The sequence below is a fragment of the Mustela putorius genome, unplaced genomic scaffold (assembly GCF_011764305.1).
Source record: "Mustela putorius furo isolate JIRA1106 unplaced genomic scaffold, ASM1176430v1.1 tig00003987_pilon_pilon_pilon, whole genome shotgun sequence".
NCBI lineage: Eukaryota > Metazoa > Chordata > Mammalia > Carnivora > Mustelidae > Mustela > Mustela putorius.
The window spans coordinates 8,422,939-8,449,118 of record NW_025422126.1 but is presented as its reverse complement, the minus strand read 5'-3'; the positions used below and the strand labels follow the sequence as shown (position 1 = coordinate 8,449,118).

The following is a 26,180-nucleotide window of genomic DNA, read 5'->3' as shown; positions in this document are numbered from 1 at the left end:
AACAAGGTAGTTAACGTCTCTGAAACATTATTTATTGAAACGTTATTCTATCCGGGCATCCTATCAAGCTATTTCCGTGCATTCTCATTTAATCCTCACAACCACTTCATGAGGGAGACACCATTTTTTTTTTAATCTCCTGTTTACAGAAAAGGAAACTGAGATTTAGAGAGATTAGTCACGTCCAAAGTCGGACAGTACATGATGCAGGCTAACTCCATTCCTCTGCCTTGGCCCTTACGGACCACGCACCAGCAGCACTGGCATGATCTGGGAGCTTGTTAGGCCTACTGAATCAGAACCTGAATCTTCACAAGATCCCCAAGTCATCTATACATTGCGCGACAAGCACTAGACTCTTGGCTGCTTCCAGAATGGGTTCCACTGAGACAGGTGCTTCACCAAGAGTCTACTTCGGAGTTCTAGGAGCACAGAACGTTCTTCACCTCTGTATCTTTGCTCACATCGTTCTCAACCTGGAGCTAACACTTCTGTTCAGGTGCCCGGATTAGGCACCTCCAGAACTCTCGGGTGCTTTTGTCTCTGTAACTCTTCGGGTTACAATGCTGTCTCCTCCACTAGGTCACTAGTACGAAACACAGTTCTTTCTGGGCTAGGTACCAACGTCAGGTTCTGCCAAGCAAAATGCAGGAAACGCCAGAGCAAACGCCCAGCAAATACTTAAAAGGAAATATAAAGTAGCTGCCGAAACTTAACACGTCGCACTGAGACCCACGCAGACGCAGTCATACGCTGCGGAGCCCGAGTGAGAGGCCGAGCGGTAAAAGGACAGCGAGCGCTAGGTTTAAACGCCAGAGCCCCGGAGTCCCGCGGACGGAGTGGCTGCGCGCATGCGCGCAGCGGCCCGGGCGCCCTCTGTCCGACGGCCTTCCCCGCATGCGCCGGAGCCCGGATGCGGATCCAGTTGGTTGAAAGCGCGCGGGGCTCCAGTAATGGCTGCTGTCGGGATTGCGACTGGTGGTGGAAATTGGTTTTCGGCTTTGGCGCTCGGGGTGACTCTCCTCAAATGCCTTCTCATCCCCACCTAGTAAGGGACGCGCACCGCGGTTGGTCAAGGCGGGAATAAGAAGCGTGGATGCCCGTGGGTGGGAGGAGGAAAGGAAACTTAGAAGTCATATGGGCGCTGCTCTGCTTCCCCCTCCGCCGATTGATTGTTACTTGACCTGAGAACTTGATCACAGCCCTGGATGGCTGGTTTCAGGCTTGGCGCTGTCTTAAGTGTTTCTAAGCCCTGGGCCCTCCTCCTTAGCGCGCAGATGAAGAACACCCACCTCCACCATTCATTTAACAGTATTTATCAGTTGCCTGCCTGCTAAGCGCTAAGTCTTGGGGGTGCAGTGGTGAGAAAGACACTTCCTGTTCTTGCCCCTCGATAGAATTCGTGGGGGCAAATAAACAAAAACGAGAGTTTCAGTGTGTGATAGGATCTATGAAGGAAATAGAGTGACTACGGGCCAAGGCTTTACTCTTTCAGGAGGTATTGTTTAAGTTAAAATTTGAAGGACGAAAGAGAAGAAACAATGTAGAAAGCAGTTCAGGCATAGGAGAGAGTGAGTGTGAAGGCCCCGTCGTGGGAAAGAACTCAGAGCAGTCTGGGAACAGAAAGTGGCCACTGTGGCTGAAGAGCGTTATGGGAGGAGGGGACTGGCACAGGATGAGGTGGATAGTAGCCAGATCACACAAGTTTAGACTCTTTGAAAAATGGAGGGGCAAGTCTCACAAAGCATGGAAACCAGTAAGGAAGCAACCACCAAGTAATGTGTATACTTTGGGTATGCAGTAGTTATTAATATTTGCATCCACCATCTATTCATTCTTCCCTAACTCTTATGCAGTGATTTTTTTCCCTTCATTCCTTTTTTTCCCTTCCCTCTAGGTCTCCCTACCCCGTACCAGTTTAGGTTTTGGCTTACTGGTATCCTTTGGTTCAAGTTCTTGGTGATATCCTGTTGGATATGGAAGGAAGAACTTTATATATAGAGTGTACCTTCATACTACTGGGTATATGAAATTACAGAAGCAATGAAGTGTGTATAAGTTTAGCAAAATGACTTACAGAGACTTAGAAAAAGAAGGAGTTAAGTAAATAAGAAACATCTTCCCATTGTAAAAGCAAATTGGAGAAATCTTTCTACAATGTAAGAAATTTCTTTCAAATCAGAGTGAAAGGGAATTTTTTTTAACTGTAAATCTGTACATTTAAAGTTACATGCTTTAGTGACTTGCTTTAGTTACTTAAGCCTAGAGATACGACTTCAGGGTTGTTAGTCCAAGATTAAGGATGTATGTAGTTGTAGTTAATTCTCTGCTTCTCAAATCGTTAAAACCCAGGCATGTGAGAGGGAAGCTACAGGATAAATGTAAATGTAGTCAACAAAATGTTTGTAAACTGCTTTTTCAATACCAGGTACTGTGGCTAGACACTACAGGGGAGGGCAAAATGGATATGATCACTAACCCCGTAAAGGGTGTGGTTTTGTAGGATAATAGTTCCAGAAACAAATCAATGCAAATATGTAATTACATAACTATACTTGTATTAAAAGCATTACAAAGGAAAAGAATGGGATTCTATCAGAGGACTAATAACTAGGGGGACTTATTTTAGATTGTGTCAGGGAAAGTCTCTGAGGAATTGACATGTAGTTGAAGGCCTGAAGACAAGCCCAGTACATATCTTTTGGTAAACATAGGTAAATGCATTTCTGTTGAGTACTGTGTATGCTTAGACATGGAATTCCCAAGTCATGAAATCAATTTTGAATTGTGATTTAGAAGATTCCATGGAATTAAGGTGACATTGTCAGTAGGAATTTGGGGGTGTCTATCTCTAGAACTCAGGAAAGAGATCAAGCTTGTATTGTGATGTGGGAGTTATCATTATACAGTTGATAATGGACACAATAAGTGTGAATAGGATTGTCCAGAACAGAATAAATTGCATAAGAAGAGGATCAAGAACTGAACCTAGGGGAACGTGAGCATTTACTTGATACATGTTAGAGTGGAAAGCCATGAAAGAGACATAGAAGCAGTTGGTTAGGAAAATCAGGAGAGTTGTCACTGGAAAGGTTGTATAAAACACTGGGAAGTGTTCATCGAGTTTTGCTGCAGAACTTATGGTTGAGTTTGATGAGAGTTAATTCAGCAAGAATGTCTTGAGCCTATCCATGTATCAGGAGCTATTCGAGACGTGGAGGGGCAGGACAGAGTGGACAAATGGGAAAAAATTATTCTGAAGAGGGGGAAAGGGTGCAGAATATGCCACCCCAAAATAAGTCTCTGGCTTCAGGATTATTTGGGGCTGATTATTTGGAGAAATGGCAGGCACTGGAGAGGCTCTGGTGGCAGAGTAGGAGTTACTCTTTTGTAAGGAAAATTTACATAAGAAAAGGGGCCTGTATTGGGAAGAGAGCTGTTACCAGAGATCACTTTTTCACCTGACAGACTCATCTGCTGGCCGGGCACCAAACATCCTCTTCTGGCTTCCAGTGAATTGCCTTCCTACCATTTGAAGGCCCAGGGCCCCCATCTCTTTCCTCAGCTCAGGGTCATGTATAAGCCTCAGTCATTTGGCTGCCTTCTAAGTCTCCTATCTTTCTTATATCTGTTTTTGGAGCTTCCATTCATATGTGTTATTAAAATTGGCTTTTTTCCTCCTGTTATTCTGTCTTATGTCAGTTTCATTCTTAGGCCAGCTACAGAATTTAGAAGGGTAGAAGAGAACATGTTTCTTCCCTTGCAAGGGAGATGCTTGACTCTATTTGTATATAGTGAGGAATTTGGAGACATGGGAAAGGCAGGGCAGGGGCCTTTTCCCACCTTCTCTGTTTGATGAACTCCTACTTATCCTTGAAGATCTAGCTGGTGTGTGAAACATTTTCCAGATAATGAATTTTGTTAGAATTCTTTGTGAACAAAAGTAAGTCACTTTTGAACAATAGCCAGAGGACCTCCCTTATGAAAAAGTATGGGCTTTCGGTCAGCCCTTTAGATAACTCCAAGAACCTTTCTTTTCACTTACATATAGATTCCCCAGCTTTTCCAGAAGGAAGTCTGGCCTTCAGATAAGTGAGCTATTTCAGGATTATATAATGCCTGTTTGTGTTTTTATAAGATCATAAGCTATGACACTATAGGAGTGTTGGTTCATTTAAAAGCATAATTTTAGGGGCATGTGGGTGGCTCAGTGGGTTAAAGCCTCTGCCTTCGGTTTGGGTCATGATCCCAGGGTCCTGGGATCGAGCCCTGCATCGGGCTCTCTGCTCCACAGAGAGCCTGCTTCCTCCTCTCTCTCTGCCTGCTTCTCTGCCTACTTGTGATCTCTGTCAAATAAATAAATAAACATATTTTAAAAAATAAATAAAAATTAAAAAAATAAAAGCATAATTTTAGAAATGTGAAATCGAGGGGTGCTTGGGTAGCTCAGTCAGTTGAGCAACTAGGTCTTGATCTCAGCTGGAGTCTTGATTTCAGGGTTGGGAGTTTAAGCCCCAAGTTGGCTAGGTGTGGAGCCTACTGTTAAAAAAAAAAAAAAAGAAAAGAAAAGAAAAAAAAGGAAGGAAACTTGAAATTAATAAATGTGACAAAAATCTCATTTCACTCATCTGATTGTTTTGATTAGCCATTCCACAGATTTTGAAGTACACCGAAACTGGCTTGCTATCACTCATAGTTTACCTGTATCACAGTGGTATTATGAGGTAAGTTTTAATTTTCACTTTTTTTTTGTGGCTTATCTTTTATGATGATGTGTGGTATTATATAAGTATTACTGATATTAAAACAGTTTTCAAAAAGGCGTGTGTGTGATTACAGGTCTAATTAATCTTCATAAAGATTGTGTTTTTTCCTCTGCCCTGTCCTGTGGCACTCTTAGGGAATCCCTTTACTTCAAAGTTAGTTTCCCAGACTATAAATTGGGAATTATAATATTTGCCATCCCTTTTTAAAAGAATTTGGGATTGAGAAGGAAGGAAAATTGGATTCTGGACCTGGCTGAAAATATGTGAAATATATGAAATATATATGAAAATATATTTCATTTCTCTGAGCTTTAGTTTCTCATCCGGCACATAAGGATTTAGAATGAATTATTTCTAAGGTCCTGGCTGTCCCCAGTATTTAGTGATTTATGAGAAAAGGAATAATCAAATGTAATTTGGAGGCTTCTGGTAATATACAAAGCATTCTCTTCTATTATTTATTTAAAATACTATTTATTGGGGCGCCTGGGTGGCTCAGTGGGTTAAGCCGCTGCCTTCGGCTCAGGTCATAATCTCAGGGTCCTGGGATCGAGCCCCACATTGGGCTCTCTGCTCAGCAGGGAGCCTGCTTCCCTCTCTCTCTCTCTCTGTCTCTCTCTCTGCCTGCCTCTCTGCCTACTTGTGATCTCTGTCTGTCAAATAAACAAATAAAATCTTTTAAAAATAAATAAATAAATAAATGAAATACTATTTATTTTTATTTTGGTATGAATTACTAAGTTGCATGTAATATTTCATGAAAAACAGACCTCACTTCAGATGTGTCTTGATCAAAAACAGCACTCTGCTGTAGGAAGATGTTTGTTTGTTTGTTTTTTTAATTTAAAGATTTTATTTATTTATGAGAGAGAGGGGGGGGAGAGAGCGAGCACAGGCACACAGAATGGCAGGCAGAGGCAGAGAGAGAAGCAGGCTCCCTGCTGAGCAAGGAGCCCGATGTGGGACTCAATCCCAGGCGTCCCTGTAGGAAGATGTTTTTTAAGACAATCTAAAGTTTTCTGTGACTTCGTTATTGCTTTTTGGGGGTTTTTTTGTTCAGATCAGAAAAGTCCTTAATAGCTTAAGAACAATTGACCTAAGAGATCAAGTTCCTTCTCACATAATAACACTACAAGTATTTGGTAAGAATATTAAGGATCTTTAAGTATTACTTTAAAGCAAAATATTTGAAATAGGGACGCCTGGGTGGCTCAGTTGGTTAAGCAGCTGCCTTCGGCTCAGGTCATGATCCCAGCATCCTGGGATCGAGTCCCACATCGGGCTCCTTGTTCAGCGGGGAGCCTGCTTCTCCCTCTGCCTGCCATTCTGTCTGCCTGTGCTCGCTCTCTTCCCCTTCTCTCTCTGATAAATAAATAAAATCTTTAAAAAAAAATATTTGAAATATTTCAGGCTTTATGTATGCAGGCCAATTAGAAGACATTTTATGTGACATAGTGGTCAAGAGCTTGGGCTGTGGTTCCAGACTGCTCTGTGTGACTTGCAGCTCTGCCACATACTGTCCATGCTGGGTGACCATGGGCACACCACTTGACCTCTCAAAGCCTCAACATCCCTACCTGTTAATGATAATAAGTGTTAGAGTGAAGTAAATATAATGCTTATAATACTTAGCACAATCTTGGATCAGAAGAGCTCAGTAAACATCAAGTGTTATTAACAATTAACCCTATTGGGGGCACCTGGGTGGCTCAGTGGGTTAAGCCTCTACCTTCGGCTCAGGTCATGGTCTCAGGTTCCTGGGATCAAGCCCTGAGTCGGGCTCTCTGCTCAGCCCAGAGCCTGCTTCCCCCTCTCTCTCTGCCTGCCTCTCTGCCTGCTTGTGATCCCTCTCTCTATCAAATAAATAAATAAAATCTTTAAAAAAATAATTTGCCCGGGGCGCCTGGGTGGCTCAGTGGGTTAAGCCGCTGCCTTCGGCTCAGGTCATGATCTCAGGTCCTGGGATTGAGCCCAGGGCTCTCTACTCAGCAGGGAGCCTGCTCCCCCCCCACCCCGCCTGCCTCTCTGCCTACTTGTGATCTCTGTCAAATAAATAAATAAAATCTTAAAAAATAATAATAATAATTAGCCCTATTCATATAATGACCCTTGGACTATAAATGAAAAGGCAGCCCCTTCCCTCTTTGTTTCTTTTGCTAACTCTTCCTCACCCTTTCAAAAGCAGGTACTCTAGGGTTCTCTTCGTGGTCCTCATTCTTTTAATTCTGTAAGTCTTTCTGGATGTTCTCTCTCCTTTACTTCTATGACTTTCACCACTATGTGTTATCTTAGGACTCCTAAAACTGTATTGAGGCCAGAACTGTCTTCTTTACCAGTTTATTTTAGGTAAAAGAGACTTACGTAAAAGATACTCTTGGGGCACCTGGCTGGCCCGGTCACTAGAGTGTGCAACTCTTGATCTCGGGGTTGTGAGTTCAAGCCCCTCATTGGGCGCGTAGAGCTTACTCAAAAAAAAAAAAAAAAAAGATATTCTAGTAACGGTATGCTTATTTATTCTTCCTGCTTTCCTCAAAAATAACAATGAAAGCCAACAGGAGCAAAACTCATTTGTGGGCAAGGCTTGATTCTCTGTGAAAAGAAGCCCACAGTAGGAGATAAGGCTGGAGAGGTACATGTGATCTGATCTGGAAGGGTCTCTGCCATACTAAGGAGAGTGAACATGTGAGCAGCAGACTGCTTAACTGTGACTTCCAACCTGCCTTTCTGCTCTGGCTTCAACTTAAATTGATTGGTCCACTGACTGGGAAAGACACCAAAAAGACGCATAATAAATATTTATGGAATGAACACAGTTGTTTTGAATCTTCATATGAAGAGGTTGGATGTTTCTATATTTGAAGATACAGCTCTTGGAGAGAGCAAGATCGAGTCCCTCGTGTACAGCAGTGTGGTAAGCAGCCAAGGGCGTTGCAGCTAAGACCATATCGTGAAGAGCCAACACAGGCTGAGGACAGCCAGAACTGATAACCAGTAGAACCAGAAGACGCCTGCAAAGACCCAAGACTGATAAGACTCCTTTAAAAAGGGAGGACTTTTGTAGCAAACCATCAGACTCATCAGACACTGACCTTTTTTTCACCGCATTCAATGTCTGGAGAGTAACAATTTGCTGCAAAAGCCCTCCCTTTTTAAAGGAGTCTTATCAGTTTTGGGTCTTTGCAGGCGTCTTCTGGTTCTACTGGTTATCAGTTCTGGCTGTCCTCAGCCTGTGCTGGCTTCACGTTTTCTGGTCTTTGTTGCAATGCCCTTGGCCGCTTACCACACTGCTCTACATGAGTCAGTGCTTAACATGAGTGACTCCATCTTGCTCTCTACAGCTCTGTTGTAGTAGCATACTGAACTCGTGGATTTGGAGTCAGGAGATCCAGATTTGAGTTCCATCTTCACCAGGTATTAGTTAAGTGATGGAACTGTTCACTTGGGAGAAGATGATAGCTAATAGATTCACTTAATTCCCAAAAGCTATTTAAGAAAATGGCCCCAGATAGAAATCCTTGAGGTCAGGAGAATCTTCAGGGCTAGATTTAGAAAGTCTTTGTGTGGGGAATAGGGACAATATATAGAGAGCCTCTGAGTGGTGTGGGATTGAGAATAGTAAAGAGAGGACAGGGACACTTTGTTTTGGAAAAATGACCATATTTCAGGCAGCACATGTCCTTCCCAATTTTTTTCAACACCTCCTGGTCCTCATTTTATTTAAAGTAATAAACTTGTCAATAAGATAAAGTAGGAATGAACCTTTTACAGTTCCTACAGAGTAAATGGCTCTTTTAATGTAAAGTGAACTCTGACATAGAAACTATAGCTGGGCACTGCTGATGTTAATAAAGTCCAAGTTGATGTGGACCTTCTTAGAATTACCTGCAGCATTAATTTCTAAACTTGTTTCTTAAGTATCTTTATCCTAGCAAAAAAACATTTTTGAGCATTTACTATTCAATGTGAGTTTATAAGTTATAAAAGTACTGCTTCATTAATACACTGTAAAAAATAGGCACTAAAAAGAATGAGATTAAACGATAGAATTTTCTAATTTTTCTTTTTACAGTTTAATAGCTCATCTCATTTACAGTTCACATTAGAAACTTGGGATTAGGGTAGGAACTTCTCATGAGTGAGAGCTTAATGGGTAGGTTCGTAGCTTGAGTGCCCTACACCGAGAGCCTCTGGGTTTGCCTCTTCTGAGGCTTCTACATTTTTATACCTGCACGGGGAGTAGTTAGGCTACTTCTTATATGGACCCAAAGTTATCATTTATCCTTACCACAGACAAAGAGCTTTATTTAAAGAAATAAATAAACTACTAAAATAAATAAAACTCAGAGGTGAGTCTCTCTCACCTCACTTTATACCACAGAACAACTCTAAACAGTAGTCTCTGTGGGTACCCAGTTAGTGCAATTCAGTACAATTCCAGAAGGAGAGGAATTTCCCATTGAAAAGAGCAACAAGTGCAGAGGAGGGAGATGATTACGGTCTGAGCTCTTGGAGGTGCAAGGTCCAGGTTTAGTTTTAGGGACATCCTATGATGATAGTAATAATTTTTAAACTGATAGTAAATAATATTTATTGATACTGAGCTTGTATCTGGCTCAGTGCTATATAAGTAGTATTTTATATGTGTATGTAAAACATAATGCTATAACCCATGAGGTACATACTACCATCCCTGTTCAGATGAAGAAACTGAGACTTGAAGTCTAGAAAATGTAGTATCTGAAGTTATATACTTCATTTTCATATATTCTGTATTTCACATGCTGTGCATTTTCATCTGCTCATTAGTGACTGCTCATCCACTAACTAATGATTATTTAATACTTAATATATCAGGCACTTACTAAATATTCAGAATACAGAAATGGCAAAGAATGGCATTTGCTGTCTTAACCTCAGTATCTCATAACCTACTGGAACAAAAGATAAATAGCATTTGTGTTGCATTTTGCTTTTTAACTGTATTTCTTTTTTTTTTTTTTAAAGATTTTATTTATTTATTTGACAGAGAGAAATCACAAGTAGATGGAGAGGCAGGCAGAGAGAGAGAGGAGGAAGCAGGCTCCCTGCTGAGCAGAGAGCCCGATGTGGGACTCGATCCCAGGACCCTGAGATCATGACCTGAGCCGAAGGCAGCGGCTTAACCCACTGAGCCACCCAGGCGCCCCCTTTAACTGTATTTCGTATGTATTATGTCACTTAGCCCTTGTAATACCTATTTTACAAATAGGGAAAATAAGTCTGAGACAGAACCTGAACCCAAGCTAGTGAATCATTTGTTATGCCATAGCTCCCTTTTTATATTTAGATGAGTAGCATCATATCACATCCAAGTTTATTCTTGCAAATTTCATAATTTCCTTTCAAATATAGTTGGTTCTACTTAAGGAAATTGAAGACCATATAAAATAACTTAGGAAGCTGGGATGCCTGGGTGGCTCAGTTGGTTAACTGCTCAGGGCATGGTTATCTGCTCAGGGCATGATCTCAGGGTCCTGGGATCAAGTCCTGCGTTGGGCTCCTTGCCCAGTGGGAAACTTGCTTCTCCCACTCCCTCTCCCAGCCACTCTGCCTGCTTGTGCTCTTTCTCTCTTTCTCTGTCAAATAAATAAATAAAATCTTTTAAAAAAAAAAACAAAACTTAGGAAGCAGGTTTGGTTTCTTCTCAGTCTTACATAGGAATTATTCTATTAATTTAGGTCATTTTTTAAAGTTTATTTTTTTTAGTAATCTCTGCATCACACGTGCAGCTCAAACTCACAACCCCAAAATCAAGAGTCACACACTCTTCCAGCTGAGCCAGGCAGCTCATATTTTATTTTATTTTATTTATTTATTTTTATTTATTTGACAGACAGACCACAAGTAGGCAGAGAGGCAGTCAGAGAGAGAGGAGGAGGAGGAGGCAGGCTCCCTGCTGAGCAGAGAGCCCAATGCGGGGCTCGATCCCAGGATCCTGGGATCATGACCCTAGCCGAAGGCAGAGGCTTTAACCACTGAACCACCCAGGTACCCCGGCAGGTCATATTTTTATTTTTATTTATTTTTTTTTTAAAAGATTATTTATTTATTTATTTGACAGAGAGAAATCACAAGTAGATGGAGAGGCAGGTAGAGAGAGAGGAAGGGAAGCAGGCTCCCTGCTGAGCAGAGAGCCCGATGCGGGACTCGATCCCAGGACCCTGAGATCATGACCTGAGCCGAAGGCAGCGGCTTAACCCACTGAGCCACCCAGGCGCCCAGGTCATATTTTTAAATGCGATTTTATTTCATATCTTTCTTAAAGACTAGAGAACGAGATTTTCAGTCTTTACACATACTTCATTTATTCAGTTGTCTCTTCGATTTTCACCACAGGCAACTTCAGAGTGGACCTTGGATTACCCGCCTTTTTTTGCATGGTTTGAGTATGCCCTGTCACATGTTGCCAAGTATTTTGATCAAGAGATGCTGAATGTCCATAATCTGAATTACTCCAGCTCAAGGACCTTACTTTTCCAGAGATTTTCTGTCATCTTTACAGATGTACTCTTTGTGTATGCCATCCACGAGTAAGTCTGAGAATGTCATTTTGTGTGAAAGGTGTTGAGAACACGATATAGTATTAAGTAGTATTAACTAGTTCCTCATTTGGGGGAAATGAAGTTCATATAATAGCGAATGCTTGAACAGTCCCAAACTATTTGTGTATTAAGCTAAGCAGTGAGTAATCACAGTAAACAGTCTAGCTGAGTCTTCTGGAAGGAAATGTGAGATGAGGTGGGGTTACAAGGCAGATGCGGAACAGGAGATTGTGAACATTGTGAAAAGTAGTCCCAAGTAAAGTTCCAAAACCATTTCTCCTACCTAGAATGGTTCCGTATGCTTTCCTTTCCTTTCCAAATGCCCCCAGAGGCTTCTGTGACCTACCCTGTTGTTTAGGATACACACACATACATGTAGCGCACACACACACACTCGTGTACACACATGCATTGTACTGACCACACTAACCGTGTCCCTTCAGTGAACCTTGTCACAAATGGATCATTTCTCTTTGTGAAGCCCTGAACCCTTGCCCCATTCAGGAAAGAGTCCCTTGGGAATAATCCCTGATCATTATCATGGAGGATTTCCTGTTTGACACCTTAACTTTTCAGTCTGTTTATCACCTAGCAAGAGTTGAAAGGGAATTCAATTTGTGGTGTAGTCCTTTAAACTCAAAACCTTTGAATTCAAGCTTCCAGGGAAAGTGTATATATAGGCAGAAAGAGGAGGAGTAGAATTAATTTCCATCTACAGTGTAGAGGGAGCCTTTAAGTAAAATATAAGTTGTTGAGATCCATGTACCATTTCCTAGAACCAGGCACCAAGTATAGGTAGTAATTTACTTAATTTTTTCAATTACCCTATAAGGTTGCTCTCTCTGTTGATGAGGAAACAGACTCCATGGAGGAAAAGCAGGTCACCTTTTGTTAACCCCTCTTTAATTACATCTTTATTGTCTGTCTTTTTGTGGTTTGGGGGTTTTTTGTTTTTTGTTTTGGCTTAGAATTCTGTTTTTAGGATTTGCCAATATTCAAATGAAAATACATTTTAAAAAATCTTTGTATAGGATTATATATCTGAGTCAGTTTTGAAAAACAGAAATGTACACGTATACATAACATAAAAATGACCCATACTTCTCCACTTACAGCTATCACTGTTGGCATTTTGGTGCCTGTTATTTCAGCCTCTCTTCTGTGTCTGAATATAATTTTATAAAGTAAAAACAGTATCATAATTTTTGTCATCTGCTATTGTCAATAATAGATCTTGTTCTTTAAATGATACACATTTTTAATAAATTGTTTTTAAAATTATTTGGACAGTCAGGAACTATAAGTTAATGGCACTATTTTTGACTGCTGTATATATACAAGATATTATAAATATAAAAATATTTAATATTTATTATATAAATATACATATTTAGAGTGCTAAATCATCCTGGTCTGCATTTTTTTTAGTACAGTTGACACACAATGTTACATTGTTATATTAGTCTTAGGTATGATCTGAATTTTTTACTCAAGGACTGAAATAGTGTATGCCCTCTCAGTTTTCAAAATCCTTTTGGGTTTATAGTGGCTGTTTTTAATTTTTCTTTTTATTAAATGAAGACTTTGTTTCCAATCAGTATAGCTGAGAAAGACATGGAACTGGCCCTGAGGTCTTTGCTTTTTGCTGTCACCTTTTTAAGCCGTCAAGAACAGCATGGACAGTTTATCAGGAACAGCTAGTAAAATGTATCTGAGTGTATCATAGTGTACTTTGTAATAGTATTGTGATGTTCTAATGAAGATGAAAGGTGTTTCTGCTTCCTTCCTGCTGTTTCAATGTAGGTGTTGTAAATGCATTGATGGGAAAAAAGCAGGTAAAGAACTTACAGAGAAGCCAAAGTTTATCCTATCAGTGTTACTGCTGTGGAACTTCGGGTTGCTAATTGTGGACCGTATCCTTGACATTTTCTGTGCTATTCCGTTACTTATTCTGATATATACTAAGTATAAGATTAATTATTTCTGCAGTGATGATTCTGAAATATGAGCTGCTCTTGTAAATGGATGTGGGATGGGTCGTTGGGTTCCCCAAACTATGGTTTCTGTGGGTTCTACAATTCTACCAGATTCTGATTATTAGAGCACTTTGTCTCTGAAAAGTTAATGATGTTCAAGAACCAGTTAAACCACCAGTAAGTAAAGCAACATACTGGGATTTGTTGACTGTCTTTAGATTATGTTTATCTTAAATAGTTTTATAACACATTATTCTAAATAACATTATTCCTTCTCTAGGAAAGGGCCTCCCTCAGTGTTACATATGGGAACAGACACGCTTTTCTGCCATTTTGGCTTACCACATATTAACAGGCAAAGTTCTTAAATCCAGAAGGTTTGAATGAAACTAAAATCTTAATGATAGAAGCCTGATGTTTTATAATTTTCATAAAGGTAGCCACGTGTGAGGAAAACACCCAGAGTTTGGTTCAAGTCTGACCTGGACTCAGCTCTTAGCTATGGCATCACAGTAGCTTTAGGCCATATGTGCGTTAATGGCTCTGAGCTTTATCTTCCTCACGGGCTCATTGGGAGGCTTACTGTGTAAGATTGAGTATAGGTAGTCAAACCAAGGGCCTGCCACATGCTAGCAGCCTTCAGTGGCTTTTAGGCCCTTACTTTCTCATCCCTAATCCTAAAAAACAAAGCCAAAAAGCTTCCCCTGTCACTGCTGGGTCTTTAAGGTAGAAAAAACATTGGACAGTTTCCTGGTTTTCTTCTTAAATGTAAATTTCTTTATGCCCTATATAATCTTTGACACTATATATGTTAATTAGAGTTTGTCTGTGATTTGACTCTGTTTATGAGAAACACATTTATGAGAAGTCCAAACTGGGAGGAATATTTTTGGTTTTAGTTTGCCCATTAGGAAAGCATTTGCATTTTTATACTCAGTCTGCTGACCCAGTTCAATTTGAATTTGGTATCCTCGGTTATCTTTCCTTAACCTAAGCTCAGATATTCATTTCCAGTACAATGGTTTTTTATTTGGATTAATGCTACTCTCCGTTGCACGATTATTTCAGGTAAAGGCAAAATAGGCTGATGAGATTTTTGCTCCTTAGGTCTGACTTTGAGCTTATAAAGGTAACAGTATAATGGGTGATGGACAGACTTATATGACCAGTTGTTCTGAATTGCCAAGTGTTATAGACACTTGTCATTACCAAGCTATAGACACTTTCATTGAGTGTTTCGCAAATCCCATCTCCTCTCTTGATAACTTTCTTCCTCTTACACGTAGACTCTCAAAACTTGTTAGAGGGTGGCAGTCCTGAAATAAACTTGAGGTGCTATGTTTGGTTGGAATCATTTATCTAGGAATGAAATCTTCAGTTTTTACAATATGATCACTGATGGTGGGGCTTCACCATTAGATGTAGGCTAGCATCGTGTAACATAAAGTATGGGATTTGGAATCAGAAGACTTGAGTTGAAATCCTGACTGACCCTAATAAACAGTATGACTCAGACAGGGCTCACACAAATGCTTTGGGCCGTTTTGGGTTAGGTACATTATATATATCTTATTGAGTAAACCCCACAGCTATTCTGTGAAGTTATTGTAATTATGACCCTCCCCTTTGTAGAGGAAGAAATCAGAAGTTTGGATTTCTGGTCCATCCTTCCATACTCTGAATCAGAATCCTTAGGCATCAGGGTTTCTGACTCAATAGGGAATTTTGATTCACAGTCAGGTTTGGGAACCATTAACCCAAAGCAAGTCATTTAACCCCCTCAGCCTCAGATTTTGCATCCATAAAATGAAATGTACCCCCTTGTTATATTGTTATTTGTAAAACAGGGCTCCCTACTGGGGCACCTGGGTGGCTCAGTTGGTTGAGCATCCGACTCTTGATCTCAAATCAGGTCTTGATCGCAGGGTTGCATTCAAGCCCCACATTGGGCTCCACACTAGATGCAGAGCCTACTTAAATTGGGGCTTCCTACCTCATGGGGACTTTGGAAAGATCAAATTTGATAATCTGTCTTAAAGTTCTTTGTCAACTATTAATGTCTGGATACGTTTTTCTTTTAACCATAAAAAGCTACACAGTACGTAGAAAACATCATTGGCATTCAGTGATTGTTGAGGGAATAAAGTTTAGCTATAGAACCAGCTAGACCTTCTCTGAATCTTACATAACTGACAAAATGGATGATGAGAGATCCGAAAGCCCTCTATTCTCTTTCCTTATCATTCCTCACTCATCTGTTCTAGACCACATCCAATGAGAGAGTGAGAGAAGGAACCTGGCCTTATATGGTCCCTTTTGCAGTCTCCTTGCTGAACCACAGGAACATTATCTCATTTGATCCCCAGATTCCTATGAGGTAGGTAGAAAGCAGATTTATTTAGTTATAGTCAACCTGGGGTTTTTTGTTTATTTGTTTTAAATCAGACTACCTTTAGTTTGTTAGGGTCAAGTACTGTATTACTAAATACATCACCTGATCTGTAACAGCAGATTGAAATGCTGCTTTGGTAACATAACATCGTATGTTTTCTTTCATACTCTCCTTCCCAGCTTCTCTCTGGAAATCAAGTCCATCTGTTGTAAAACTGTAAGGGGGGGACTGAATGCTCAGGGCTTTAGATAAGGGGAATTTGTAATGTGTTGTCATGATGTGTCCTGTACCTCAGCATCAAGCTTAGTATTGAATGAATACTTGCAGTAACGAACTGGCTCAGTATAGAAACTAACTGGGATCACTTGCCTGTTTTCACCTTGTATTGCATGTAGAATATTTGCCTGAATTTTAAAAACTTTTTATTATAGCAAATTTAAATCATATACAAAAGTAGGGAAAATAGTAGGGTGATCTGCACACATACGCAGGATTATTTTGAAACACATCCCAGACGCAGTATTTTGTTCATTAGGTAGTTCAGAATATATATTTTAAAATGTGTATTTTTTGTTGTTATATCTTATATTTTTAATGGATCTTTAAATTAAAGATTTTATTTATTTATTTGACAGACAGAGATCACAAGTAGGCAGAGAGGCAGGCAGAGAGAGAGGAAGAGAAGCAGGCTGCTGAGCAGAGAGCCCGATGCAGGGCTCGATCCCAGGACCCTGGGATCATGACCTGAGCCAAAAGCAGAGGCTTTAACCCACTGAGCCACCCATGTGCCCCTAAATTATTATATTTTTATTGAGACATAGTTGACAGTGTTACATTAGTTTCAGGTGTACAGCATAGTGATTCAGCAACTCTGTACCTTAGGGAATTCTTACCACAAGAAGACCACCGCAGCTCCAATCTGTCACCATACGTTATTACACCACCACTGGCTATATTCTCTATATTTCAGAGAATATTCTCTATCTTTTATTACTGTGACTTACACATTTTTTAAATTTTAAACATTTTTAAAATTTAAATTCAGTCAATTAACATATAATATATTGTTGGTTTCAGAAGTACAGGCCTATGGTTCATCAGTCTTGTATGATACCCAGTGCTCATTACATCACGTGCCCTCCTTAATGTGCATCACCCAGTTAACCCATCCTTCCAACACCCTCCCCTCCAGTCATCCTCAGTTTGTATCCTGTGATTATCTCTTATGGTTGTTGGGTTTTTCTGTTGTTTTATGGGTTTTTTAAAGATTTTATTTATTGGCCAGACAGAGAGAGCAGAGAGGGAACACAAGCAGGGGGAGTGGGAGAGGGAGAAGCGGGCTTCCCACTAAGCAGGGTACCTGAAGCAGGGCTCGATCCCAGCACTCTGGGATCATGACCTGAGCAGAGGGCAGACACTTAACCATATTGTACACCTGAAACTAATATAACACTGCATGTTAACTGAATTAAAATTAAAACTTTAAAATAAAAGGCTAAAAGTCCAACATTGGTACATTGGTACAGATTTCACCAGTTTTTCTACTAATGTTCTTTTTCTGTTTCAGGATCCAACCAGGATACTATATTACTACATTTAGTTTACCCTGAATTTTAAAGTGATATTTCCCTTTTAAATATCCTAGAAAAGGCATATGGAAGGAGCATTTCTCTTTGCTGTTCTTCTACACTTCAAGCACATCTACCTCTACGTAGCACCAGCTTATGGTATATACCTGCTGCGGTCTTACTGTTTCACTGCAAATAAACCAGGCAAGTTTCAGTGATGATAGCAAAACCTTTATTTTATTTTTTTATTAGCTTGGTAATTTGCTTCATGAGGGTTTTATGAGGCACAACAGATACCTTGTGACTGTTGTGGGGTTTTTTAAAAACATTTATTTATTTAACAGAGCAGGAGAGCACAAGTAGGGAGAGTGTCAGAGGGAGAGGGAGAGGCAGACTCCCCTCTGAGCAGGGAGCCCAATGCCAGGCTGGATCCGAGGACCCCAGAATCACCACCTAAGCCGGAGGCAGACACTTAATCAATTGAGCCACCCAGGCATGCTTGAGATACCTCTCAATTAACTGATCCTACAAACCCTTTACCCATTCTGACTTTTCTGTGCTCTTGCCACTTCGTAAAGATTGGTATACTATCAGGGGATACTCCTAGTTTTAGCATATTCTTAAGTTATGGTGGTCCATGCTCCTAGTAATGGTATTGTTGCTTTTCTGTAGATGGGTCTGTCCGGTGGAACAGTTTCAGCTTTGTCCGTCTTATTTCCCTGGGACTGATTGTTTTCCTAGTTTCTGCTCTTTCATTGGGTCCTTTCCTAGCCTTGGTAAGTCTTTTTTTTTTTTTTTTTAATAGAGTAGTATGTGTTTTGTTGTTGCTGCTTTGTTGTTTAGAAAAAATAATAAAACCAAGAATGTATAAAATAAACAAAACTACTTTTTTCTTACTCTTCTCCGCTATGACTCCCCAAAGATAGGATGGTATTCTTTCCAACATTTTTGTTCATAATCAGATATGCATGTATATATTTATATGTTGAAGTATATGTCTTCCACATAGACACAGACACTCAGAATCGATAATCATCATTCACAGATTACCGCATTTGCTCATTTCCCTACTTGCTATAATGTATTTGTAACCCCCAAATCAGTACTCATGGTGTTTTATGTTCCCTGACAGCAAACATTCAAAGTGCCTAGAATATTAAACATGTTCAACAGATATTTTTTTAAATTGCTCCCTTCTTCCCATACCCTGAATTCCACTAATTAATTTTAATTCCTGATAAAACTGAAAAGCATCGCATCCTTTCTAAAATCTTCCTTGGCGTCACCCTCTTGTCAGTAGATTTGGATAAGTTGCATGCTGTCCTCTTCTGCACCTCATAAATTCTTCCCTTATGAGGCTTCTCTCATAACAGCAGTGGATTAGTATTCAGAATATCTTGTCCCCCATCAACAGATTAGGTTAGATAAGAGGAGGTTCTGACAATTGCTCAGGATCACATAACTACTTGAAGGAACAAAGACTGGAACTCAGACGTAACTTTCCACTCACCATGTCACATAGTTCCTAGTTCTCTTTTTGAGTCGGAAAAGATTGGTCACTGTTGAATCTTTTTTCTACAGAACCAGCTGCCTCAAGTCTTGTCCCGACTCTTCCCTTTCAAGAGGGGCCTCTGCCATGCATATTGGGCTCCAAACTTCTGGGCTTTGTACAATGCTTTGGACAAAGTGCTCTCCATCATCGGTACAGTAGCAAGCCTTGTTACATAGACAATGAATTTGGAAAGGACAGGTCACACTGAGAAATGAAAAACACTGCTTTGTGTTTGGAATATGTCTGAAGTGTTTGTTCTGTAGCTGTGCGTTCCAGGTTTCAGAATGAACAGGGAGCAGGAACTCAAGGACTAAGGCTTCAGGGTAGTAGACAGACTATGCTCCTTACAAAAGCTGTTGTGGCCATGACCTTGTTGATCCTTTCCTTGGGAAAAAAATAAAGACATTTTTAAAGGTAGACATTTTTTAAAGGTAATTTTTGCCTTAAGTAAGATGTTATTCAGCAGTTAATCCCACTTTTAAATTTAACATGTGCAGAAGGAAAGAAGAATGTGTAAGTTGTGACTCTGGGTATTAAACCAGTAAGGAAAATGATAGCCATGCCGAGATGAGAAGAAATGAGAAACCTAAGCTAGCCTTTTAAGTTTGGATTGTGATAAAAACAAAACAAACGATTTAATCTTGAGATGGTTCTGCTGAAAATAATTCATTCTGGAATAATCTACAGTAGTTTGTGAATATAGCCTAGCTATATAGGGAAATGGTATGATCAAGAGAAAGGTCAGCAAACTTTGTCTCTAATGGGCCAGATAGTAAATAGTTTAGGCTTTGCAGACCACATAAAGTGTTTTTGTTTTTTTGTTTTACAACCTTGGAAAATATAAAAACTTCATAGCTTCGGGGCTGGTACAAAAGTAAGTCACACGCTGGAGATTTGACCCTTAGGCTAGACTTTGTCAACCCCTCCTCTAGTCTGATGAGTTGTGTGGAAGCCCACCGGTATAAATTACTGGCTGTGTGGCATTGTTCAAGCCAATGGGATAATAGAAGTAACTGTCTGCATGCACCATGTTGTAAGAAACATACAATAATAAGGAAATGCTGCGTTGTTCATAGTAGGGGGCTTTGGAGCCAAATAGACCTGGATTTAATTCTACAACTTATCACTTATGTGACTTTGGACAAGTTACACATCTCTCTGTGCCTCAGGGGCCTGAAAATAACGGCTGCAAAACTCTGCACACGATAGCTGCCATTACTGTTTTTTGGTACATACTTGTAGGAAATCATAATATGGGATTATCCCTCACCCACTGTGAATCCAGCCTTGATTACCTGGATCCTTACAAGAATTTCTTAACATTTTATATTTCAGAAACCTTAAACAACCAGCACAGTATGAGATTCAAGGGTCACTTTCCTTGTCTGAGTCAGGAAACTGTGCTGTACATTATCTTTTTTATCTGTTTCCTCAAAGATGTCTTAACCTGGAAAGTCAGTGGCAGGGAGATAGTTACTAGCTTTAAGGAGAATCATCAGACTGAAGGGAAAAGGAAAGACATTAATGAATACAAAATATTTTAGTAGTCTACACATTTCCACGTTTCAGTGATTTTCAGTGGCATTAGATAGGGCCATGCAGGTGCTCAGACTGTCTGTCCTATTAGCTTGTTTGGGATGGGGTTTGCATCATCATCCTCAGACTTATTCCGTTTAACAAGTATTCCTTGAACCCCTGTGTGCTGGGGATAGAAATAGATTAATCATTATTTCTGCCTTTATGAAACCCAATACAGTGGAGGAAATGAGCACATAACCAGATACACTGCACTGGGGTCAACACCATTTAGAAATGTGTAGAAGGTCCACATGTGTATCTCTAGCCACAGGAAAATCAGCTCTACTTTTTTATTTAAAAGCTTTCTCAGATGAGGGAGTGAATTAGGAGTTAACTTTGCTAATTTGAGTAGACCATTCTAAGCAAAAGGGACAAGTGTGGAGAATCCTATGTCAGTTGGTTGTGGCCATGCCACATTTAATGAAGCAGAGATGAAGCTGGAGAGGTAGGAAGGAGCTAGGTCAGGGAAGACATTCTCTGCCATGCTTGGGAATATGGATTTTGAAGGATTCCAAGCTGGCGTGTGACATGGTCAGACCTGCATTTTAAAAGCCTGCTCATTTTAGAGGTGAAAGCAGGTTGCTAGTCATGCTGCCTGCCAGCAAAGGTCCTTTAAGCTGCACAAATTCCCTATTCTAATACACACAGCTGCTTTGCATTGTGTCATTGCAAAACCAGAGCCATTTTAGGTAGAATAGTACAGAACTGAATTAAAATATCTTGACCTTGAAGTAGCAATAAGATTTAGTAGTTTTTTTCCAAGGAGTTGGCTAGTGAAATATTGTACGCTATTGATAAAAATAAAGTATCTACGTATTCCTTAGGTTTGAAATTGAAACTTCTTGATCCCAACAAAATTCCAAAGGCCTCAATGACAAGTGGTTTGGTTCAGCAATTCCAACACACAGTCCTTCCTTCAGTGACTCCCTTGGCCACCCTCATCTGCACTCTGATGGCCATACTGGTAAGAATTCACTCACAGTACTCATTTCTTGAGTTTTCTGTGCTTTTCTGTTGTGTGGCTGGTTAATTTCAGCTTCCAGGTTTTTCCAGCTGTAGGACAGATACCATGGCTGTGATGCTGTTGCAGATTGAGGCATTTCATTTCAATTCTTAGAGTAACAGAACACCTTAAGGAAAGATTACCAGTAAAACCTCTGTGAGAAAGATCCCTCACTATGGCTGTCAGGTCATCTGTCCACACTCAGATGAGGAAAAAAGCCCAGGGAGAAGGGGGGCGAGGACTGCACTGTGCATAAAGAGGGAAATGTGTGTAGTGGGGACCTTGGGTTTCTGGTGTTGCTTTCATTGTGATTAACTAGTCAAAAATCGGAAGTTGGCTGGACTGTAGGGATATTTTTGTCTTGATGATAACCGTAAGTTAAGAGAGTCAAAATAGCTGTTTGAGTGTCAGACAATTGAATCTAACGTGAGCCAGATGCTATTAGAGGCTTCCTTCATAGATGTTTTCATGATAGCTTAGCAATCACAATGCTCTCAATTTCATGATATAATTTCGGTGGCATTCAGTATAAATAACTCAATCCTACCTATAATTACACTCAGCTTTAATTTTGGTTTCTAAATAATCAAACCCAGCAAGACACCTGACCCCAGTTAATTAAATGGCAGTACTGGTTGGTAATTAAGCTTTGCTGGCCTGCTTGTTCCTATGTTCTAAGGTAAAAGCTTTTTTTAAAACCTCAGCCTCATAAGCTGCATGTGGAATGCCATAGTTTTCTTGTTTAAGTTTTTTTTTTTTTTAAAGATTTTATGTACCCATTTGACACACAGAGAGAGAATGGGAGAACACTCGCACAAGGATGGGGAGTGGCAGGCAGAGGGGAAGGGGAGAAGCAGGCTTCCTGCCAAGCGAGGAGCTCAGTGCAAGGCTCTGCCCCAGGACCCTGTGATCATGACTTGAGCTGAATGCAGACACTTAACCGACTGAGCCACCCAGCCGCCCCCATAGTTTTGTTATAAATTACACTCTAGCCCACGGAACTAAGGATGCGTTTATTAATATGGCAAAATCTAATTTATTATTAGCCCCAAAATGTTTATGAACTTTTGTAGTTTGACCTAATAGGTTCAGTGGCTACTAATTAACTAATTCTGAAGATGTAATAAGGGGTTTACTGGATATCCTAGAACTTAATTTTATTTTATTAATTCTGATGAACAGAATTACTTTAATGATTTCAATATGTATTTCCAAAAGCCTTTTTTCTGAGTAGTTTTTTTTATAACTTTTGTTGTAGTTTTCACAAAGTAATGAATTATCCCAGTTTAATGGAGAATAAATAACCTAAGATCTACAGTTTTTCAGAGATTATATAAATTGTATTCGTCTGAAGACTTTCTGTAAAGCCTATTTTGAATTATATTGAAGTTTTATCTTTGCCTATTGTTTCTAGCCCTCTGTTTTCTGTCTTTGGTTTAAACCTCAAGGGCCTAGAGGCTTTCTCCGATGTCTAATTCTTTGTGCCTTAAGCTCCTTCCTCTTTGGGTGGCACGTCCACGAAAAAGCCATACTCCTTGCAGTTCTCCCAATGAGGTAAGCACATAATTCAGTCAGCTGGCATTTCTGGCAGATTTCCCAATGACCCTATTGTTTTCTGTTTGATCTGTCCGTTTTTGACATGTCCTGTGGGATAGGCAAAGGCAAAGATGTACAGGAGCAGATTTATACTAGGACAGGACAGGGATGCTTAACTTGGGATCCCTGTACCTGTGAAATTGCACGTACCGTTTCTGCATTTTTTTAAGAGGTACTATAGTGATTAAGAACCAGGATACTGGGCTGTTAAATCTGGATATTGAACGGCAGCATAGTATAGAAAAGCATGAGCTTTGGTGTCATCACATCTGTGAAAATAAGGTTCCATAGTTTCTTGGTAAGTGTTAGTCAAAGTCAGTATCGAGGCTATTATGGAATGAAATCTAACGTTTGTATAGCACTTCGCATTTTGCAGAACTTTTCTTGGGGTGCTTTTTGAAGGGGGTATTTTGTGGGGGCTTTTTTGTATTTTTTTCTTTTGAGCCTCACAACAACCTGTAAGGTAATTAGGGTAAATGGATATCATTCTGTCTTAACATCTACAGAAACTGGAGCCCAGAAAGTTTAAGTGACTTACCTAAAGCCACATAGCTAGCAAGTAGCACAGTTAGGACTTAAACCTGATGTTATAATGCCGATTCCTGTAATCTTTTCACTGTACCATGCTTTAAAAAAAAAAAAATTCAATGCAATAGTGTCCATTTTGTATAAAACTAAAACCTGATAGATAGATGGTAATATAATTAGCCTGTTTTTCTTGAGATTTCTCTCAAATCCTGTAAGAAATCATTTAAACTCTGAAGGAACCTTAAGCAAATTTGTCACATCAGTACATGGCTTGTCTGGATTCATTCACCAATGTGGAGTTTCCAAATTAAGAAATAGGGCAAAACTGCTAATGTCTTTGGTCAGAATTCATACTAAGCACCATCAGGCACAGGGCACCACCCCACAGAAGAGCTATAGGGTTAGAAACTCCTAAGTCCTCTTTCCCTGGCTATCACCACTAGGCAGCTCCCAATCCCACAACATCCCTTTCCCTGGAGAAGGCAATTACTCAGGGAAGCAAGACTCTTTATGAATACGCCCCAGTTCACTATGGTACATTCTTCATAAATTTTCCCACTACATTAGTATTCTCAATTGAATTGGACCTATAGCAAAGATCAGTGTGTTATCTTATGCTTAAGTCAGTTCTAGAAATAATGATAGATGCAACTTGTTCTTAGTTTATTCAGGCTATCTGTAAGTGCCCAAGTTTCAGTTGTTTTAAGAAATTATTGTAAGAATTTTTATTTTTAGCCTTCTGTCTGTGGGAAAAGCAGGAGATGCTTCAATTTTTCTGATTCTGAGCACAACAGGACATTATTCCCTCTTCCCTCTGCTCTTCACTGCACCAGGTAAACAGCTTTGTTTTTTTTTTTCTTTTTTAGAGAGAGAGATTTAGAGATTTGATATCCACACCCTTTTCATCAGGGCCTGAAGATCAATACTATCTGAGTTAAACAACTTTAAAATCTCTTGGAAGGAGTGAGCTCATCCATTGTCTTAAATAAAACCTCTAATTTGTCCCTAATCCTCAATATCTTTAGATATCACAAAAATGCACAATTAAACTCAAAAACCTTAGCTAGCACTATATAGCTGTGTCTGTGTGCTTATTATATTGCCTTATGTATCACAAATCATTTTCTTCTCAACTAAATTATCATCTGTATTTTTTCTTTATTCTTTTAACAGAACTTCCCATTAAAATCTTACTCATGTTACTATTTACCATCTATAGTATTTCCTCGCTGAAGACTCTATTCAGGTAATCCAAAAAAGTACATTTAAAATTATGTTTGCTCTTGTGAAATGTTTCCTCTTAAATGGTCAGCGAAGCCTTTTAAAAATATTTTTTAAGTTGTAAAAATAATAGAACAGCATTACAAAAAATTGGCCAATTTTTTTTAAGGAGAAATTACCCATAATCCTATCACTCTGACATGACAACATAGTTCATGTCTTTATTTTAAGGTATATTTGAGGAGGGACTATCTAGCTGAAATTAAAACCTTATAGGAAAACTAAAAATTGGAATGTAAAATATGCATTATGAGTAAAACCACGTAAATATAGATACATAAAGCTAAAATACATGTAAAAATTCTTGTTATAGAATTATGGATAGAATTCTTTTAAACTTAATATAACATTATCTGTATAATTTTTTTTATTACGTTATGTTAATCACCATATAGTACATCATTAGTTTTTGGTGTAGTGTTCCATGAGTCATTGTTTGCTTATGACACCAAGTGCTCCATGCAATCCGTGCCTTCTTTCGGGAGGGGGGTGGGGGAATGGGTGAGCCTGGTGTGTATTTTTTTTTTTTTTAAGATTTAATTTATTATTTGAAAGAGAGTGTTCATGAGCAGGAAGAGGGGCAGAAGGAGAGGGAGAGAATCTCAAGCAGACTCCCTACTGAGTGCAGAGCCTGACATGGGCTCAATCTTACAACCCTGAGATCATGACCTGAGCTGAAACCAAGACTTAACCAACTGAGCCTCCCAGGCGCCCCTGTATAATTTTTTAAAGCTTCCCTATGATTCATATCTGATTGTGTCCATGAACCTCATATATAATTACATTAAAACCCAGTTATAACCATATGACCCAGCAACTGGACTCTTAGGTACTACCCAAAAGAACTGGAAATAGGGACACAGAAATTTGTATACCAATGTTCATTGCAGCATTATTCACAGGAGCAGACAGAGATTGTATGAACTATCTAGAATAGGCAAATTCGGGACGCCTGGGTGGCTCAGTTGGTTAAGCAGCTGCCTTCAGCTCAGGTCATCATCCCAGCGTCATGGGATCGAGTCCCACATCGGACTCCTTGCTCCGCAGGGAGCCTGCTTCTCCCTCTGACTCTGTCTGCCTGTGCTTGCTCTCACTCACTCTCTCTCTGACAAATAAATAAAATCTTTAGAATAGGCAAATTCCCAGAGACAAAAAGTAAATTAGAGGCTATAGAGTAGGGGTGGGGGAGGAGGAACAGACAGTGATTATTGCTTAATGTTTCCAGAAATTCTGTTGGGGTGACAATAATTTGAAAGTGGCTAGTGGTTATGGTAGCACCGTTGGTCAGTCTACTTAATGGTACTAAAGTATATACTTAAAAATGGTTAAATAACAAATTCTATGTGATTGTATCAAAAC

At 39.7% G+C, this 26,180-nt stretch overlaps 1 protein-coding gene and 1 long non-coding RNA gene across 3 annotated transcripts in view; one reads left to right on the top strand and one right to left on the bottom strand.

Moving 5' to 3' along the window:
* The first annotated feature begins 880 nt into the window (after window positions 1-880).
* Window positions 881-26,180, top strand: part of ALG8 (ALG8 alpha-1,3-glucosyltransferase) — a 27,311-nt gene continuing 2,011 nt past the window's right edge. The window contains exons 1-12 of one of the 2 annotated variants that reach the window (XM_045071319.1): window positions 881-1,048; window positions 4,646-4,724; window positions 11,142-11,335; window positions 13,151-13,260; window positions 14,324-14,391; window positions 17,361-17,487; window positions 17,956-18,059; window positions 18,865-18,985; window positions 21,238-21,377; window positions 22,831-22,970; window positions 24,276-24,373; window positions 24,714-24,786. In XM_045071319.1, the coding sequence (XP_044927254.1) occupies window positions 954-1,048; window positions 4,646-4,724; window positions 11,142-11,335; window positions 13,151-13,260; window positions 14,324-14,391; window positions 17,361-17,487; window positions 17,956-18,059; window positions 18,865-18,985; window positions 21,238-21,377; window positions 22,831-22,970; window positions 24,276-24,373; window positions 24,714-24,786 (1,349 nt within the window). In that variant the 5' untranslated portion in view covers window positions 881-953. The other variant, XM_045071320.1, reaches the window with a different exon arrangement.
* Window positions 17,493-26,180, bottom strand: part of LOC101678188 — a 25,810-nt gene continuing 17,122 nt past the window's right edge. The window contains exon 5 of the long non-coding RNA XR_200267.3: window positions 17,493-19,219. This is a non-coding gene — a long non-coding RNA (uncharacterized LOC101678188). The remainder of the gene's footprint in view (window positions 19,220-26,180) is intronic.